This window comes from Podospora pseudocomata, chromosome 7 (assembly GCF_035222375.1).
Source record: "Podospora pseudocomata strain CBS 415.72m chromosome 7, whole genome shotgun sequence".
Classification (NCBI taxonomy): domain Eukaryota; kingdom Fungi; phylum Ascomycota; class Sordariomycetes; order Sordariales; family Podosporaceae; genus Podospora; species Podospora pseudocomata.
The window spans coordinates 1,616,837-1,628,972 of record NC_085891.1 but is presented as its reverse complement, the minus strand read 5'-3'; the positions used below and the strand labels follow the sequence as shown (position 1 = coordinate 1,628,972).

The 12,136-nt window shown below is 53.1% G+C and overlaps 3 protein-coding genes across 3 annotated transcripts; 2 read left to right on the top strand and 1 right to left on the bottom strand.

Moving 5' to 3' along the window:
- Window positions 1-1,683: 1,683 nt before the first annotated feature.
- QC762_706320 (uncharacterized protein) lies at window positions 1,684-2,570 on the top strand (the record flags this gene model as incomplete). Its single annotated transcript, XM_062893477.1, has 3 exons — window positions 1,684-1,714; window positions 2,133-2,346; window positions 2,495-2,570. 3 exons carry the CDS (start codon window positions 1,684-1,686, stop codon window positions 2,568-2,570), a joined length of 321 nt encoding a protein of 106 aa, XP_062739289.1.
- Window positions 2,571-3,014: 444 nt separating this feature from the next.
- On the top strand, window positions 3,015-4,368 carry QC762_0108730 (uncharacterized protein; the record flags this gene model as incomplete). The annotated part of the gene is made up of 2 exons (XM_062884293.1): window positions 3,015-3,903; window positions 3,974-4,368. Exons 1-2 carry the CDS (start codon window positions 3,162-3,164, stop codon window positions 4,366-4,368), a joined length of 1,137 nt encoding a protein of 378 aa, XP_062739288.1. The 5' UTR covers window positions 3,015-3,161.
- Window positions 4,369-7,549: 3,181 nt separating this feature from the next.
- QC762_706310 (uncharacterized protein) lies at window positions 7,550-10,084 on the bottom strand (the record flags this gene model as incomplete). Its single annotated transcript, XM_062893476.1, has 1 exon — window positions 7,550-10,084. The coding sequence occupies one exon, from the start codon at window positions 10,082-10,084 to the stop codon at window positions 7,550-7,552; it is 2,535 nt and encodes an 844-aa protein (XP_062739287.1).
- Between the last annotated feature and the right edge of the window lie 2,052 nt (window positions 10,085-12,136).

The window sequence follows — 12,136 nt, the reverse complement described above, 5'->3', positions numbered from 1 at the left end:
CTTTTTCCCTTACAAGCTCTCCAAGACTAGCCAAATTGACGGATCGGGCAAGCAGGGGTTGTCTTGGACGATAGACGAGGAGACAGAATCCGGGTAAATCTGCGGCTCTCCAGATTTTGGCCTGCTACACTTAATATACCGTCCAACGGTCACCTTTCTTGGCTGGCACTCTAGTGTTGTCTCCGCTCTTTTCGGCTCTTCATATCGGCGTATGGCTGGGGCAGGTCTGGCCGGGGAAGGAAGAGGAGGGTACATCATTTAATATATGAGTGTGCGTTGTGCAATATGGGGTACTCCAGGTTCCTGGAAAGACTTTATATTGGGGGAGGAAGGAAGCTTATGTTGACCCGAAAAGGAAAACGGAAAGGGGGGTGTGAGACTATATTGCGGGAATTCTCCGAGACGACGAATTGTTGCCTACAATCTGATCAACATGCCGGGACGAGTTTACACGACCGGGAGCACAAACATCATACACTTTCGATTGTGCCTTCGAAGTTCGCTCGTCTCTACACGGCAGGAATGCTGTCATGAAGGGGGGCCTTTTCCGGATGGTATATCTCGTCTGGAGGGACGACTAAAGGCCGAAGATCTGCAACGTTACCTGTTACCGGAATCAACAACGGCTATTGTTCAACTTTTTATGGCCCCTAGCTACTCTTTTCTACCAAACACCAATCGAGAGACCGAAGACCAGGAAAGCAAATTTGACCTACCCTGTCGACGACAGATTGCTAGAAGCCTGGCGCAAATGCCGTCATACGGTCAATATACGGCAAATTCCCTCTTTCATTCCCAACTTACCGGAGGTTTCTCGCTGAGATTTGGTGCCTGACTGGTTGGTTGTGATCAGGACAACTTAGCGCTGTCATGGGGGTGAAAGTAGGCTGAATGGTATGGTGTTACGGTATGGTTGTGAGGTTGATGCTATTGGGTGAACCGGTTGGGGGAGGATGCCGGATATCGAGGAAGTTAATCTATGGTTCCATTGGTTGTTTTCTTCTCGTGATGAATGGCTTTGATGAATGCCGAGTGGCAAGTCAGAGTTCTGTTGTCTTTATAGTCAGGGGCACTCAACAGCTACTTTACACATACAAGGCTACAAGACCGGTGCGAGCAAGATCCAAGATTGTCTGCCGAAAGCGCCGGAGATGCTGTCAGTATGAGCGAGTGATTTCACGGTAAAGGCCTGATCTCGGGGTGAAGAGCAACTTGTTGTGTACACACCCTCCCGTCATCAGGGAACAAAATCCGGGAGACAGATTCGCCAGAGTTTTGCTACTGTGTCGAGCTTTCGTCTCATGCTTTTCCCGCTTGAGTTTGGCACTGCTGTCCCGGTGGACCTGCGGACTGCGGGCCGGGAAAAATAGTATGTGTTTGAGGTTGGCCGGAGATGTTTTAATTCCGGCGCGGCCGGCCGGCTGGGTTTATTTTGTTGTTTGGGTTCATCGGCTGGTTTGACTGCTCAGTGGCATGATTTGTGTCAGTTCTGGGGCTGGCAGAGATGTACACGATGGGTGTTGTGCAGAGGGTATCGCCGAGTGGGAGTGGTACTGCGCTCTTTGGAGCTAATTGTTTCTTGCTTGCTTCATCCTTACGGTGACTGGAAACAGAATTGTGGTGCTTTATGCAGTGATTCTCGCTAGCGGTAAAGCCTTGGGGCCGGCCTGGGCGTCGCCGTTCATGCTCGGCTTCCGTATCTGGCTTCTTCTGGGTGAGAGCAACATAGATATCTTCACCCCGGGCATAGAACTGCTCAACTAGGGAGCTTAGCCGGTGAGTTACCCTACCTTCATGCTGAGCTTGGTTCTCCCGGAGGGGTAAAGAGTAATAAGATGGGGCAGGGTGGTGGCTGAAGGCGGGTTGTCTTTACAGGATGTGTCTTGGGCGCAGATTACCTTCGACTTGGAACACATGCTGGAGCCGTGAAGGGAGACTAAATACGAGGTCGGGGCTATTGCCACTGGATGGGCGATGAGAAGCTGCATGAGTAGATAAATTGTGCTGTGCTATTGCTCTGGGTATGCTTGGTTGGTGTCTTGAACCAGCTGGCTATAACAGTGTTTGAGTTAGAAGGGGCAAGATACCTGGTATGTTTGGGGGCAGCAAGGGAGATGACGACAGCCCTTCAGATCAATATTGGCCGGGGAGGTGTGTGAGTGCCTTTTCGGGGTCCCGGTCTGTTCTACTGTCCTTGCTGAACGCCCAGGGAATACAAAACAGATATGGCGAAAAGCCGAGGGAGATATTACCCAGTGGGACTTTTTGTCTCTACGTATGCAAACTATCTCGAGCATCACCAGCGGCTGAAACATGGCCGTCAGCTAACCAACGGACATACCAAAGGTATGTAGTTCCGATTCTAGTCACAATCCTTTCTCCTTCGGCCGACTAATCCGGAAGAGTAGTTCAGTATAGGTCTTCCCGTGGTTCGCTATTTCATTCTTTCCTAAACTTCTGACCGCTTTTCTGCAACTAGCCTCCAACAAAACAGTAACCCGATACAACCTTCCGGGATCTTTTTCGTCGTAAACGCCCTGATAATCGTCAAGCTGACAGATGCAATTTAAGCTATGTTGTTGAGCTGATCCCAGACATCCTCTGGACATGTAAAGAGAGTATGAAACACAAAATATGAGTTTTACGAAGCCAAGGTACAGACATAACAATGCGGTGTTGTCAATCTGTCTCTAGATCAGTTTTGAAGACCTCTAGATTCGATGACCTTGAAGGCTTATTGGACCTCGTTGAAACCTGTAAGTTAGGGATGTGGATGTCTATCTATCCACCTATTCGTTCTCATGGGAGAGTAGTCTAGTTGGTAGTCTCTATCGTTTTGTCTACGACGTATCAGCTTCTGTGGTCAAAGATGGCGTGTGGATTGGCTGATACGGGCAACAGCAGCTGAAGATGCGATTGGTAAGATATGAGCGTTCAGCTGAATAAGTATGACTATGTACTGCCTGAGCAAACCCCGCTCCTGTTTTTTAGCCTTCGGGCCTCGAGATGCGAGTCGCCAAGCTTATTTCTCTCAGCTCTTAGGTTTTCTCTGTGACAGAGAAGAGAGAAAGTCAGCACAGTCCACCGAAAGTAAGGCTTACATATGTCACAGTTGCATCATTTTACACCCAATGTAAGACTCTATATTATCAGTGGGAGAGATGAGACAGTCAATCGACAACGCAGACGACAATAACAGAGTTCCAGTTACTATCATGGCGACTCCTGACAGTGTTTTCCGTGCGCCTGACGACATAGGATCAACAACTCCACATGCAATTCCGGACCATCAAGACTCCAGGTCGCCAACGGTAGAGGAAAAGCTGTCGGCTGATGGTGTAGTCAACGGCAACACCGCAACTCTCGACGGGGTGACCGATGATTCCTCTGGCCTTGAGGGAATAGAACCGCCAACTCTAGGCGCGGTTCTAGACCATCATGAATTCACACAGGTGACAGGAGGGACGCTTCAGGGAAAGCGAAGGCAAACACTCTCTACCTTCCGATCGAACATATCAGTCATGACAAATGTGTCCTTGCAGCAAATAAACCCCAACTATGCAAATCCGGACCGCACAGTCTCCCGCCATGACACATTGTGTCACGTTGGCAGAGCCGACGCCTGGCGGCGTGGTTTCGACGAGACACGAGATACATTGCCACTTACGGCTCAGGAACAGGATCGTCGAATGTACAGCTTCGCCGGCAAGATGATCAAGCGCCAGGAGTCAGTATCCCGCCGAGAGTTGGTATTCTGCCGCTTTGAGAGACTCAGCGTCTTCAATATCTTGAGGGCCCAGCATAAGCTTGTGCTTTTGTCCGAGAAACTGCACTACGATGAGGCATGCGATGGATTTGATGACCCGTCCTTTGACGGTCTTGGAGAAGCGTTGCAGGAATATGGTACGTGTTGTCATAATCCGCACATTCCTACTCAGATACGTTTCGACCTTTAGTACCAACATTGAGGCAGTGCGAGCCATCGAGAGCTTCCAAGTTCTCGATAGCAAAAAAGCGCCAGAGCCTTCGTCTGTCAAGCCCATGGCGGCAAATCTCGCCCATAAGCTTCACGAGCCCCATTACTGGGATGGACCAGACGCTCTCAACTTGTTTGACATTGCCGGGGCTCATGAGGCATCTGCCCAGCAGGAAAAGAAGTCTGCTATGGGAAAGCAAGCTGAGCTTCTGCCGCCAAATGATGTGACAGTGTTAGATCAAGTCACATCCTCGGTTGGCGGCATGCGTCTCTGGTTCCAGATGCGGGCTCCAGTATTTATGCTGGACCAAGAGGGGAAAAAGCAGCGCTTGCTCCTTAGAAAGAAAGGTCTTGAAGGAGGAATCGGCAATGGTGTGTCACGGCCTTCCTAACTATCTCTTGCATGTAACCATCACTAATCACAGTAATTTTGTAGCCGGAACCCATAGAATCCTCCATGATGCTCAGGCTCGTATGGGCCCGCTTCATATTTCGCCCAAAGTGGACTTCTTCGTCCGTCTTGTTGCATGTCTGTTTGGAGGGGTGTCTATTGTTGTCCCCATGGTCATACTATTCATTGTAAGGCACTCAAACGTGTTGACTCTTATCTTGACAGTGGTGTTCGTCCTCCTGACAGCCCTCACCCTTGCTGTGCTATCTAGTGGAACTACACCGACGTCGTTGGAGTCTTTGTTGGGAGCCACAGCGGCATATGCAGCGGTGTTGGTGGTGTTTGTTGGGAATGCGTCGCTCTCTTCTACCGGTTAAATTCTTTGGTGAGATATCGACCAGGGGGTTGATTAGGTAGGTAAGCAACTATACAACTTCAAGAACAATGTCTGTATCACAAATACACCAAAGGCACAAGTACGTATGTTTTTTCACCGAATTTTGTATGCAGAAGATTACTTCAACCGAACTGAAGCCGCAGGAGTGAAAAAGTTTGCATGTATCCCTGGGCTATCACCGTAGTGCTTTGTACCCTCTTGCTAAACCGAGCAACGCTCTAAATAGGGCTTTTTGTTTGTCAATGTCTCCTAGTGACATGTACAGACTACAGACAACGGGGGTGACCTCAAGAATCGGATGTAAAAGCCTCCATTTCGAGCCACTGCTCTTCGAAGTCGCCGACATTTTGACAAAAGAGCTTTGAAACCTTGTTACTGGGTCGCCGGCTTCCCACTCGCCATTCCAGACGACTGCCCCCCCAGTGAAGCCCGAGCCATGTACTTGACACCCCATTCCCACAGATGCGTGCTCCAATAATATTTCCTCCCCTTTACTGTTCCTCTCGTAGAAGGAGGTACATATGCCAAAAATTCGTAAAAATCATCCGGGTGATCCTTCTCCTCGCAGCTCAAGAACAGCAGAAAGCTCACTTCGGCCTCCTCTATCACTGGCATGTTCCCCAGTGCTCTCGCAAATGCATCCAACACTTCCTCCACGGCATCCTCAAAATTGCACTGCCCGAAGGACATTAGGGTACTCATCTAGCCACCTCACCGGTTATACAACCCTCATATGTCGTTCCCCATCTCTCCTATTGGTGTCCAGCAGTGGAGGGCATTGCAAGTCGTCGGTGATGCGGTATCCCACATCCACGCGAGTTTCATCTTGTAGACCACGAAAATACCAGCCCCCCCTTAGCGTAGCTGCCCTTAGCTCAACCTTCAGCTTCTTCAACCGCGGCCAAAAGGGTGGTCTTTGGTGGATCGGCAGTCAGGTCGTAGTCCGGTACCAACATCTCCGTCGTCGGTGGCCAGGAAATCGTAGAGTCTCCAAACAGCTGGACACTAAATTCCTCGACGCCCTGGGACCAAACCCGCAATGCTGAGCTGACGGGGTCGTGCGAAAACTGGGGGGAGACCAAGTCGGGAATGGGCTTGCTCTGATCAATAAGTTCAGATAAGGCGTAGTCGGGATAGGACCTGGGCACATTGATTCGCTTTAGAGCTGGGAGAGACTCAAGATTGAGAAAAACTGCTTTGCCAAAATTGTGCCGGGAGTCTCGCCGTGGTCCTGCTCATGGATGAAAAAAAAAAAAAACTCTATGGCTAGATGCCGGCTGTCAGGCAGGCGTTCCTCAACGTCGTCAAACTCGAGTATAATGCAACCGGGAAGCTTGGTCAACATTGAGATGATGACCGAAAGGTCGATAGGGTGTTGTTTAAGCTCCGGGTAGCACCGTCGGTCGAAGGGGCGTACAGAAGTGACGACGAGATGTCATAAACAGCGGAGGACTGGAAGTTTCGAAGGTTCCAGTAGATGGATACGCCAGGAATGAAAGTAACGATGGACCCAGCCAAGTTTTCGGCAGACCGGTTGTTTCGAGGTCGCAATGGCCAATGAGGTATTTCTGATGGATTCCGGGTCATGGGCTGTTTCTTCTATCCTCGTCAATGCTCTGCAGACTTGGCTAATACAATCAGTAAATAAGACGTCGTTAGCATGTAGGTCGGCTGCTGTTTCTAGACACAGTAAAGGGTGGCATTCAAACTCCGGGCCAGTTGTTGCGACGGCCTGTGAAGCGAGAGATTTGGTCAACGTCTTGGTGGGAGGAGATGAAGATATCGCGGGGCCATGTGGCCTCCTCGACGAAATCATGGAAGCTGGGGGATACAGTGAGCAAGCTCTTCTGGGTGCTGCGATCTGAGAAGTGTACGAAACGCTGGATTATCTCGTCAGGAAAGGCAGTGTCTCGGTCACATATCCCCAGGCGAAAAGGGACGTAAAGTAAGGAGGAAAGAAGCCCCAATTTTGATTGATGTAGTAGTTAGACTCCAAAACCCAGCAAAGCCCAGCAATTATGATCAACTACCGTCTCCACCTTCCAGCCCCACAGCAGCCATTTCTGATGGTCGGTCTGTGTGAGTGTTGCAGGGATAGGTGAGCAGTCACGAAGTTTAGTGACGGGAGTAAACGCAGCCGGTGTCGTTAAGTAAGGGCATGATTGGAATGACACACGCCATCTGAGTCACACAGGTGAGATACTGATAAAAGCGCCCATCCCGTGTTCGATACGAGAACTTTACAATTTTTGAGCTTGTCCTGTGTTTTTTGTGGTGCGAGGCGGCCACCAGCCAACTTAAAAACGCCCACTTCAGTCCCGGTTTACCCATCAAACACTAAAACACAGCATCTGACCATTTAGGTTCGATAAAGCGTGAGTCGATGACTTCACCACAGAGAATGTTGCAGATTCAACCCATCTGTGAGGCCCATCAAATCTCATCACATCTGGAAGACGGCCAAATCGGAAAAGCAACACCGGAAGTTTCTGCTCATCTGGGATATCCAGGAAACACAGCGTAAGAAATTCGGCCCATCGCCGTCTCAAATTTGTTCCTTTGAATGACGCTCTAGACTATTAACTGGAGAAAGAAACAACCCAAATAGTATGATGTGCTTGTTTTACAACGGCATGTTACAAATACCTTATCCTTAAGGGAGGCTTCGTTGTTTATTTACTTAGCCCCTGAACCCCTTACACAGGCCCCACATCTATCTGGAGCCGCCCTGCCGCAAACAGCACACCTCAGATCATCCCGACAATCCACCGCATTTCAGATTCGCCTAACCTGTTTTCCCAGTTTCACCGCAGTGGAACCTCGTAAGCTCAGCAATGGCATCTCCAAACCTAGCACCCAAACAGCCAGCGTACGCGCCCATGGTGCTCTCCTCCCAGGCAGTCTTGTGCGACAAAGAAGCCAAGTTCATCAACTTTGGACCGCCGCCTCCAGCTTGGCCCTCACCCCGAGCTGGACCAGCGATAATATTGACACCGCTGCGCAACTCCACCTCTGCCACGGCATGCTGGGCACTCCCACATGTGCCACGAGAGAGACTGCCAAGTCCAATGATAGTGTGAAGCCCCTTCCGGACCGGACCACCGCCCCGCCAAACGCTGCCTGACGTTCCGTCCTCGAGCTGGATGGTGATGGTTTGACAGTCACCACTCAGATCCCCTTCTTCTCCTATATTGACAGGGCAGTACAGCTGTAAAGTGCTCTGACCTTGGACTTCACCGCTGACGAGGTCATCAAACACCAACACGTCATTTCTCCAGACTTTGAGCTGGTGACGAGGTCCAATGGCAGGCGGGCGGCTGAGGCATGCTTTATCGCTGTCTAGCAAGCGGACAACATTGATGAACAAGGCCTCTTGACTTTCCTCGCCACTGTTGCTGCTAACGCTAAATTCGTTGCCAACGGGAAGACAGCGAGCCCACCCAGTCCTGACCTCGTGGCTGAGAGTACGGCCGAGGTATTGTATCATCCTTTCCACCAGATCCTGCACAGCCTGCGACTTGGCGCAGACTTCCAAGAGCCATGCTCCTGCCGTGGACTCGTCGCAGTGACCGCCACCGATATTGTCAGAGAGCGTGATCTTCTCAGCGGCCTCACCGAGCACAAGCCGTGTGTACACTCGGTTGGTACCCAGCAGTTCGACGACAACGTCGATATCACTGCTACCCCCCAAGATTTGCCGCACCGCAGAACTGATGAACATGAGCTCGGGCCCGAACCACTCTAGCGCGGGTGCTTCCGATGCCACGGTCAGTCGCCGCCCGTTGTCAGCTTCTACCACGTAGGTGGCTAGTGGTAGGTTGTTGCTGTTGGTCTGGTCCTCGCTTGTGGCGGTTGGCTCAAAAACTAGATCGTAAACGACCTCATCTTCACTGTCTGCCTGATGGGCCTGGAGCAAGTCCGGAATGATGTTCTTCTTGGAGAGTGATTGCCAAGTGGGATTCAGCGAGCTAGCGCGGTCTTTGTCCACAAACTGGAGAGACATCTCGCCTGTTGAGGCCGAGGGCAAAAGGATAGGGTGCGTGGCCGTGAACTGTAAGCCCGGGTAGTCGTGGAGTGAGTAGAGCGGTCTCGTACCGCGTCGTGGGGCGCTGACAAACGCTACACGTCTGGTTCCTGGAGGGCCTCCGCTGCCTGTAGCATCTGGAGATAGGACCACATCGCCAGGCTCGACATTGCATATCTTCTTCAGCTTCTCCCCGGCAGGCCCCGCCATGACGACCTTCACATTACTAGAGAAGCAAGAGGATGACTGCGGCGGCTTGTAATACCCCTTGTTCTTTGCGAACTCGTCCACAAGATAGTAGCTGATCGTCCGTGAAATCGGGAAACGTCCCATACCGGGAATAACCAGGAGGTCATAATCATCAAGATGCGTGGCGCCTAGGTCACCCCAATCAAGAAAGCCTGAGCTGAGCCAGCCGCGGTACTGCCGCCAGGTATCGGGGTGGATGCTACCAAACGTGCTGCCGCTAAGCTGAGGGGCTGTCGTGGTCAGTTCGTTGTATACATCGCGGATGGTATTATCCGAGGCGCCACACGCAGCCAACTTGGCAAAATGGCAGAACATCTCGAGGTCGGCATCGCGCCAGGTGCCTTGTCCCGCCTGTCCTTGCTTCAGGTTGCGGTAGGCGGCTGAGACGAGCAGCTTTCGGTACCGGGACGCGAGATCTTCCGAGGGCTCAGTGATGCCGAAGAAGGTGCGGTAGAACTGGATCATGAGGGCTGTTGCCTGGTTGTTGATATGGTTGTTGAATTCCGAAACGGCCGTGTTGGCCTTGTCAATGTCGATGGTTTCCTGCCTATCCCGGACATTGTTGTAAAAGGCCTTGATGAGCAAGGCCGCGGCGCCGGCGGCGAACTTGTCCTTGTCCAACCCGTCTGCTGTGAGCTCTGATGGAGCGAGGTCGGGTTTGTAGTCTGGGAAGACGAGGGTCCGCATGTTCCCGTTTTTCCAGCGGAAGTCGAGCGTCTTTTGAAGGTACGCCACCGTCATTTTGATGCACGGATGTGTTGAGAAGTCGAAGCCAGTGTTGACCTGGGACATTTTGAAGATGTCCCTGACTTGCACGGGATGACGTGCCGGCGGTGTTGGATCATCTGGATTCACTGGCGTCGTGCCTCCAAAAAGCTTCTCGAAAAGCTTCCCAAGGTCGAGGAAATCGACGCCCGCCCTGGTCACGGTGGGTAAATTCCCGGGAGTTGGTGTTGAGCCATGAGATGGAGCAGGATCAAACTGGCCGACGTCTGGCACGTTGTCAATGATGTCTTCATAGCCGCTGAAGGCGCCGAAAGCCGCCATGATGGTGTCTTTGCCTCAGAGTCCTGGCAAACGGTGGAAACGAAGCCATGGACTGGAGGTGAGAGACGCTTCATCACGTATAAGAGCCTGGAGCTTGGGATCATGCCAGACTCGCTGCAAACGCTCCGCTTCACAGCCACCTTACAATCAATAGCTGAGCTGAATTCAAGCTGAACAATGCAGAAATATATCAGCACAAAACAATTATTGATAGGACTAATGCAAATCTCGGGTGGTGGCAGAGCTCTGATATCCAGAGTATGGGGATCTGATGTGGGGAGGAGAGAGAGAGAGAGAGAGAGATCTATTAGCGTCCAATCGGGTCGAACTGTGGCGCGTGGCCCCGAGGGGTCACGTGCCCGAGCCTACCTCGCCTGGCCCCCGTTTGGGGATGTGGACGGCCCAAGCTTCTAATACTACTGCTAATACTAGCTGACAGGGCGTTTCGCGTCACAAAAGAGAGTTATTTACAAAGAGAGAGAGGCCTGCCTGCCTCAGGGCTCTGGTCCCCGAGGGCTTACGGCTCCTCTGTGGTTCCGCTGTTTCCTCAGGCCATTACAATCTGGGCCTGGTCACGTGTCCTATTCTTCTTCCTCCGCTGGGTCGTACACTCCCGAGCCTTCCACCCACTCGGCGTATTTCTTCCAGTCCTTTCCCAGGAGCTTATCCGGCCTCCTGAGCGCTTTTCGCATTTCGCTGTTCAGAGTGCCCCTGGCCCGCGCCGCCGGGCACTCTGCGAAGTGCCCGATTTCCGTGGGTCGGCCGCAGCGGCAGGTCCTATACGAGTCGTGTCCGAAGCGTAGGTGGCACTCCTCGTAGTCTCCGTGTCCCGTCCTTTCCGCCAGGAGGTGGTGTAGGGTCTTTCTTGCGAGCGTGAGCCGGGGGGTCGTTTCCCTGGTCCCGGGATCATTAGCTGGGCGTATCGCGTCGGCCTGTTCGCCAGCCACCACGAGTTCCACGCCTCCCTCTTCAGTGCCCTGGCCTTTGCCTTGACTGCGGTCAGGGCGGGGGGATGTTGGGTCTGGGGCGCCCCCGAGGCCGGCCTGAACGTCGGCCTCCTCGTTCCCTGGATCCCCATATGTCCTGGGGCCCAGTGTACCGTGAGGGGGGCAGGTGGTGGTCCTTCCACGCGTATCCTATAACCCTGAACGCCTCCTGGGAATTGTCCGAGGGGCGCCCTGTGATGCCGTATAGTACCGCCGAGTTGTCGATGAAGAGCCGTACCGCCGAGGGTCTTGCCCCCGCCCTGATGTATTCGCGCGCCCACACCACCGCGTGTGCCGCCCCAACCGCTTCGCCGTCAAAGGCCTCAGTTCCCCGAGCCTTCCGTGGTTCTCGTGTAGCTTCTGCCCATCCTGGTACGCCACGTAGCCCCAGCCCGTCCTCTTCGGTAGTCCTCGTGCGGGGGCTGCCTTCGATCCGTCACTGAACAGGTGGATCTCGTCCCTAGGGGCGAGGAGTGTCAGTTGTTCGTGGAGTCTCTTGCCCAGTTCCTTGTTTTCTGGTCTTGGCAGAGGCACCGGGTGCCGTAGGGTCCACTGCACCAGGTGCGGCCTGGGGCAGTCGGGGAGTAGGGTCGCAAGTGCTTCCAGTCTAGTTTGCTTCTTCTCCGAGACGCCTCCGGGGCCCCTCCTGGGTGGCTCCGGCATCGGCCGGGTCCGGAGGACCAGTGGGTGGCGGGGGTCGAGGCTCTTGAACCGTGCCGCCATCGAGATTCTGGCGTGGGCGAGCGCCACTTCGGCGGGGGTCCGCTCTCGCGGAAGATCGCCCCCAGGGGTCGTTCTCCAGACCGGGACAACCGCCCTGGCCGCACATTTAAGTGCCCTGTTGACCGCATTCGTTTGTCCTCCCTGCCTTACCCCGGTATACCACGTCGCCGCCCCATACGTCGCCGTAGGTACGACCACTGCCCGGACCGCCTCCGCCGTGGCTCTTGGTGGGTGCCCCGGACCACCTTGTTAAGCCCCTCGCAGGTGGTTCGCTATTTTCAGTGCCTTCGTCGCCCACCGATTAGCGTGGGCTTTGAAGTTGAGTTTGGGTCCAGGAAGAAAC